General features: G+C 52.3%; 1 protein-coding gene across 6 annotated transcripts in view; it reads left to right on the forward strand.

Moving 5' to 3' along the window:
- Positions 1 to 391: 391 nt before the first annotated feature.
- The window catches only part of CD44 (CD44 molecule (IN blood group)), an 87,176-nt gene continuing 80,036 nt past the window's right edge, over positions 392 to 7,531 (forward strand). For 5 of the 6 annotated variants that reach the window (XM_007446318.1, XM_007446319.1, XM_007446320.1 and 2 more), the window contains exon 1: positions 565 to 631. In XM_007446318.1, the coding sequence (XP_007446380.1) occupies positions 565 to 631 (67 nt within the window). Of the gene's footprint in view, positions 632 to 7,531 lie in introns of all 6 variants that reach the window. The other variant, XM_007446322.1, reaches the window with a different exon arrangement.

A 7,531-nucleotide genomic window follows, 5' to 3' on the forward strand; every position in this document is an offset into this window, starting at 1 on the left:
GCTCCTCTCCCAGAATATCCAACTGCCTGTGAAACCCAGAAAGAAGAGTTCCCCAGCCAGAGTCAAAGAGAAACCTAGCGGAGAGGAGAGGCCAGAGGCTGAACCCAACGGCGCGAGGTTTTAGGACTCAGTCATTCCCTCCTGCGTCCAGAGGCTGCGCTCCCACACGCCGGGAGAGGAAAGCCGGTGCGCCCCGGGTGCACGGGGACCCCGCGGCTCTCCGGGCGCCCGCCCAGGCATCCCCACGCTTTACCAGCTCCGAGGAGAATGGGGCGGGGGCGGAGGGACCAGCGCCAAGGAGAGCTGGTATGTCTTTAAACTTCTGCCGGCTGCTTAGTCACAGCCCCCTCGCTTGGGTGTGTCCTTCCTCGCTCCCTCCCTCTTAGGTCACTCTCTCAGCCGTCGAATAAAAACTGCACCCAACTTCCGAGGCGCCCTCATTGCCAGCCGGACCCCAGCCTCCGACAGGTTCGGGCGCCCTGCTCGCCCCGTGCTCCGCTGCCCCCCGCCCAGCGCCCGGCCCCTCCGGCTCCACTCGCTTGCTTTCTCGGCCGCTCCGACGCCATGGACACGTTCTGGTGGCGCGCAGCTTGGGGACTCTGCCTCGTGCAGCTGAGTCTGGCGCAGATCGGTGAGTGCCCGCGGGGGCGGCGGGAGGGAGTGGCCCGAGTGGCCGGGACGCAGCCGGCAGCCGCGCGGGCTGAGTTGGCCCTGGGGGGCCGGAGTCAAATGGGCGGCGAGCGGCTGGGATTTGGTGGAGAGCGGGGCGAGGATTTGCGCTAAGCTCTTGGAGAGCCTGTCGGTGGGAAGCACCGTTTTGTTGAAAGGAAAAGAGAAAGAGCGAAGAAAAGTTTGCCGGGCAGGCTGCCGGCGCGCAGCCGTGGGTGAGGTCTTTGCAGCCGGAGGAGCACAGGGCAGAAAGCAACTATTCCTGGGTGCGCGCAGCCCGTGTCTGGACTAACAGGCTCCTGTGCCCAAAGGCGCTTGAAGCCTGGCTGGGCAGTGGCCGGGCAGCGAAGAACTGGGCAGGGCAGGAACAGGGACTGGGGCAGAGGCAGGGGCTGGGGCAGGGACAGGGCTGTTAGCGAGGTGACCGTAGAGGTGGGCACAGTTGCCATGCGTGAGAGCTGGTGGCAGTAAGCTTTCCAGAAAGGGGTCCTGGCTTCCTGCGGCTCCCCCACTGCGCCTGGGTTCCAAAGCTCTTACAGTTGGCTCCGGTCACTAACGATCTTAATGCTTGTGGGAACTTGAACTAGCTCTGTGGCGAGGTTCTGGGTCACCACGAGGTGCCAGCCTGGGGCAAGGAGTGTGAGTAGGAGAGGCAATGACTGGCCAGCTGCTCCATCCTTGCAGCCTCCTGCTTCTGCCAGTGAGTTAGGGGAAATCCAGATAGTAATGTGACTCCTATGTGCCGCCTGTCAGCCTCAGAGCAGGAGGGGCCACCTGGGCTCCAGGGGGGGCATCAGGGATCCTGGAGCTGGGCTGCCAATATCCCATCCCAGCAGGGTCTGTGCCTTTCGGTGGCTGTGGATGGAGTGGCTGTGTGTGAGAGGTTCTGGTGAGGCTGAACTCCAAGCATTCCTTTGTCTATATATCTACAGATAATCACATGGCTGATTTGCTTATCACCGGCAAAATTAATTTTTCTTTTAAGAAGTGCCAGCTGGGTCATTAAGACAGCTCAGCCTATGGGTAATTCCATTCAACAAGTATTTATTAAACCCAGCTCTGGGGGTACCAAGAAAGTAAAAGACACAGTCCTACCTGGGTGCTTTAGACTGAGGATAAGTGGGGATCTAGGATTTAGATTCCTGAAACAGAAAAAGTAATACTTAATAATAATAATTAGTAGTCAGAGGAATGACAGCAGTAGCCACCATTTATTATACAGTTAGGCTGTGCCAGGCACTGTGCTAAATTCTTTACATGCGTTCTCTCATTTTACCCTCACAATGGCCAAGTGAGACGTGTTGTGTTGTTAGTCCTGTTTTATAGGAGGGAAACCAACTGAAGCTCAGAGAGGTTAAGTGACTTGCTGGTGTTCACACAGCCAAGAGGATTGGTGCTCATGTGAACCAGGCCCCTTAGCCTCTTGCTTAGGCAGAATCCAGCAGGCTGTATGTATGGCATGGACAAACTCGGAAAGGATTTTATGGAAGGAGGGGTCGGGTCGTGGTGGACCAGAGGCCTTAGAGGAGGCTTCCAAAGGGAACTGGAGCTCCAAGGAGTCCTTGAAAGGCAGAGAAGAGGGAAAGATTTCAGGGAGAGCTGTGAGCTTGGCCTCAGGGAGGAGGGACCATGCTGGTGCCTCCATGGCCTCTAGGGAAGTTTATTTGTATGTTACTTCCCGTGACATCTTCTGCTTTGATTCTGAGGATTCTGACTCCCCACTCCTTACATTCTTAGCCCTGATTCTTCTCAAGGGCCCCATCCCCCAATATTTGGCACCGTCCTGACCCTTGAAGTTCTCCCCGAGACCAGTGGGCTCCTTCCTGCCCTGCGTTTCCGTGGTTCCCTTTGGGCAGCGTCACTTGGAGGAAGCACAGAAAAGTGCCAGTAGCAATAACTGCCTGGACCCGGGCTTTCGTGTGCTTGTAAAGTTGTTTGGAAGGAACTGAGACTTGGAAAGGAGATGTGACCTAACAGCGGGCTCGGGCTGGGCAGGAAGAAAGAGGAAGGAGAAAGGGGAATTGGGGAGGCTCTGCTGCTGCCCCACCAGCAGAGGCAGTGGGCTGTGGAGGACAGTGAGGAAACTCTGGAAAGGGGCGAGTTTTGGGGGAGGAAGAAAGCGTCCAGTCTTCATACTGGAAAGCAAGAAGTAGAGACATGGCCCAATGCAGTTAAGCAGCATTGGACCCAGACTCTCTAAGTTGGAGAACAGATATCTTGAACTAGGTGTCACATGTGGAAGGAAGAAACTGGCCCTGGGTAGAGGGCAGTGCGACGAGCCCTCCATACCTCTCCGTCTCCTTTTCTCTGTGGGTGAGAGGTCGCTGCTAGGGAATTGTGCCCCCGGTGTTTAGAAAGAGGGGTGCATCTGAGACCTCTGGGGCTTGTGGGTGGCCGGCACCCTTCTGATCCCTCTGAGCATTAAAGACCTCTCTTTCTGGGAGTTAGAGCTTTGGCTGTGTTTTCCCAGGTGAAGAAGAAAGGAAGCAAACCTCCACTGCTGCTGAGGTGATTTAGCATCAGTTAATTCAGTTGTGCCCCAAAAACACAATGGACATCTTACTTCCTGCAAAGGCACAGTAGGTGTGTTTGAGGCTAGCAGCCAGTAGGAAAAGTTTCCATTCTTTTTCCAAATTGCCCCACGCAGGAAAGGATGCTGGGCAGCGTGAAATTCTTAGTTTATGACAGATCCCCTTCCATTCAGTCAAGAAATATTTCCTGACTCACTGTCATAGACGCAGAGATGGTGACTCCAAAGATCATTTAGAAAAGCGCTTTCTTTTTCCCAAGGAGAAAACAGATCCCAAAAAGGGAGAGAAAGGTGATTTCCCCTCTCTCAGGCCAAGTGTTAGTGCAGGATGCTTTCCAAACCTCAGGTCTCTGAAACACCTTGATCTTCAAGGACTGTAACAGCTCCACCTCTACTCCCTGCAGGGGGTGGGGAGAGTGTGGTCCACTGACGTAGCAACATTTGTTTCATGCCTGAAATACTGTCTTAAATACTCATTACAATTTTGCATTTTCCTCCACAATATACCCAGTTTAATATAAGAATAATGATATATTTCTTATAATCAAGCAAAGTTGCTGCTTGGGGAACAGTCTCTATACTGTCTAGGGTCTCCTGGAGTGTTGCTGGATCCCTCCCAGTTAGGAGCACCCCAGCTTTAAAAGCCTGTTGTTCTGCTCCTCTTGAAGTAGGGACCTAAGTCCCCAGGAAATACCATTTGCTGAGCACTGACTCGTGCTAGGCATTCAGCCAGGGGCTTTGAATAGGTTATATCCTATATAAGCCTCATGACAGCTCTATGTACATTTAGCACTCTCTTCATTCCATTTTCTAGATAAAGAAATTGAGACTCAGGGAGTTGATATGACTCCCTCAAGGACACACAGCTAGTGAGTGATGGAGTTTTATAACATCCCCCATGGTAGACTCCCATGCCTGTGTTCCTTTGACTCACTGCCTTGCCTCTGGAGGACTTTGGAAATTGTGTGAGGCCAGTGAACATGAAGCCTGGTATGAGTGGCTTTCCTCTCCCCGCTGGCAGGCTGAGGACTCTTGGCTGCCCTGCTCTGCCCTGGCCTGTCTCTCCCCAGGCCTGGCCACAGCTGTCAAGAGATGCCAACCTAGTTATTTGTTACTAAAATAAGTCAATTCCCTTATCAGAGTCCAGCTGCCCTTCTAGACATGCTCTCATTTGCAGGCTTGGAAAAAAGGGAGAGGCTGTTCCTTGTCTAAGAGACAAGTCAGGGCAAGGCCTTTTGCCTGGAAATTAAGAAAGGGGCCCTGCAGAGGCTCTGACCCCGCAAGCATTCTGGGTACAATGACCCAGGAAGCCCCCTTATCCCATGCTCAATGGAAACCCTCAGCATTTAGCAGGTCATACGTGCCCAGTGAGGGAGAGTCTTGAGGACCCCGGTCATGGGCTGACACGGTTCTCTAGAAAACTCAGGGGTCTTGAATGGAAAGTCATTGTGGGGCTCTAGGTGAAACGTGCTCACTCAAGTGAGATTTCAGTTTGGCCTTGGGTGTCAGATGGTTCCAGGCGGGCGTCCCTGATGGAGAGGAGGTGGTGGGAGCGAAGCCGGCCTCCCCAGCCAGCCATCCTGGCTGGGATGGGGGCTGAGATACTGGCTGCCATTGTGTTTCCCCTGCACCTCCTTTTCAGCTGACTCTACCCAGAGCCTGAAAGGGAAGTGGGTCTTGTGAAAGAATGAACTGAAGCAGGTGGCAGATGCCACCATACAAAGTGCAGTTCTCAAAGGGGATCTTTTCTGCCTCAGAGAGAAATTCTGGGGGTTTGCACAGCCAGAAGCTGATGACTCAAGTTCCTTTGTGTCCCCTCTTGAATGGGAAGCACACAAGTGTTATTTAGAATCACCAGGGGAGGCTGGTGCCTCCAACCTTAAATTGAAACCCCACTTTTCACTCCCTTAGCAAGCTGATATTTTTCTTAAAAAGGGCCCTCCCCCAAAGCTGGCCAGCAAGGGTTTGGGAAGTTTGTGGCTGCGGAGTCTGGCTTGGCATGGACGCAGTTGTTGGGCACTCCAGATTTTCCAGGAGTGTCAGGATTTCAAATATGCAAATACTCTACCAATTGAAACCTAGTGTATATTTTGACTAAATATTTATATTTTTTTCTACAAATAAGTACATGGCTTTGTGTGATTAGAAGTCAGGAACTTGCATGGATTTTTGCATAAATGAAAATCACATTTATACAACTCGTGAATCAGTCTAGTGTCCGATTAAATTGATATTTGGTTCAGAAAATGTGTACTTTTGGAGAGGAACCTTTGTATTCCTCTGCTCTCCATTTTTTGATCACCCCAATATGTGAGGTACCAAGAAAAGCTACATATAGAGTTTTTGCTTGCTAGGTGTGGACGCACACAAGGTGTGGGTGTGCCCGTAGGTATATATGCATCTGAACACATGTGTCTACACATAACGTGGGTATTGCTGGTCAATCCTTAAGCATTTATAATGTGTCTTCTGTGGGTCCCATGCTGTGTGGGGTACTACAGGGGGGTAACGTGTGTGAGATGTGGGACTTCTATCCAAGAACCTTATGGTTCTACACATGTAAGACAGTGCCATCAGGTGACAGCCTGGCCATTTTAGGTCGTAAAGCCAACAGCCTTGCCAAGCTCAAGCACAGCTAGGAGGGCTGGGGAATCAGTGATGGGTGGGGGCAGTGTGGACAAGAGAGGATTTGAATATCTGAAGAGGGAGTGAGACAGGGGTGTGTATATTTCTGTTACCCTGCTATTAATTTACCTCCTCTCGAGTAAGTTCATTAACTGGACAATATATCCAACAAACGTTCACGCACTCACTGCCTATTTGGTGCACCCAGCGGATAGGTCCTGAGAGCTCATGGTCAGAAGGACACACTCCTCACTCCAGAGTAGTTCATGGTCTAGCGTAGGGTTTCCTGGATAACGGCTGACTGTGCATCTCTGGCTTCCACACACTAGATTCTGGTAGTGCAAACCTCCCCCCCCCCCACCCAACCCCTTGTGACAACCAATATTGCCTCCAGACATGGCCAAATGGGGGGGTTGGTTAAAGTCACCCCCGGTTGAGAATCCCTGGTGTCACTGGATGGTGGCCAACTTCATCTGTGACAAGGAGGTATCTGGTTCCCATAGGTCCCCAGTTAATTAGCCTAAAAGCTGCACAGGAAAATCAAGATAAATAAGCATATTTGGGGCCAACGGGCGCTAATGACCTTCATGCTTCTCATTGGAGGAAAACCCCAAACCAGAAAGATCTTCTCTTATATCTCTTCTGCAGTGCTGTACGGGCCCCCTGACATCAGGGATCGAACCACATTCATTTCTGTGGTCCCAGATCCCAGTCCTGGCCCGTAATTGTTACCAGTAACTGCTGAACTGAGATGAATGTCTAGAATATGAAAATTACTACATCCACGCTATATATGAAAGCATGCCTGACAGTCTACCTAAGACACAGATGCATTTGTCCGTATATGACAGCAGTGGTGATGGCTGCCTTCTCCAGGACAGGGCTGAGATGGGCGTTTGGCCAGCCAGCTGCCCACCACAGGGCTCATGTTTGGTCTGCCCAAGGAGGGAGATCGCCCGTCTGTTTGTGGCTTTGGTGGCTGCTTGCTGTGTCTGGGGACGTCCGTCTAAGGACAGGGTGACTCACTTCTTGGGCCAAGAAGAGAGTGAGAGCCAGGCAGGATGATGACACCAATCCCCAAATTGAAGCCTCAAAATAAAACACTCCCGTGCAATGGCCCACTTGGAGCTCTGGTTATTTTGGAGATGCCAATCTGAGGTTGGACTCTTTGGGTGAGAGGCCCACACCATCCCGTCCAACGCCACACCTGCTTCTGGAAGGTGGTGGCAGCTGGGAGAGAAGCAGAAGTACTTCCCAGAAGCCCTTGCCTTCTGTGTGGGTCTCCTGCAGCAGCTACAGGTCTCCCGGGAAGCCTGACATCTGCTGCGGAGGCAAACCGTGCCTCCTTTCCACAGAGCTTGCCACGTGTGAAGTCGCCCACAACCAGGGCAGGTCCTGCCTTCCCGTGGGTCATCCACCCTGTGAAACGTAGGGGCAGGGAGTCAAAGACAGGACGAGGGGGTGGGTGTCATGGGGGCACAGAACCTGATGAAGCCAGATCTCCCTGAGTTTGGGGTGCACCACCTGCCTGGGTGTGTCCTGTGAGGCCAGTGTCCCTCCTAAGAACAAGTGTACACAGACAGGCCCCAGGTGGGTGGGGAAGGGCTGAGTCACCAAGGAGGTGATTTACAAAACTCAGGCCCGAAAAATCTTTCTCGAGTCTTCAGCTTTTGAGAGTAAACATTAATTGCAAAACTCCAGGGAAAG

This window comes from Lipotes vexillifer, unplaced genomic scaffold (genome assembly GCF_000442215.2).
Source record: "Lipotes vexillifer unplaced genomic scaffold, Lipotes_vexillifer_v1.1 scaffold1993, whole genome shotgun sequence".
Classification (NCBI taxonomy): Eukaryota; Metazoa; Chordata; class Mammalia; order Artiodactyla; family Lipotidae; genus Lipotes; species Lipotes vexillifer.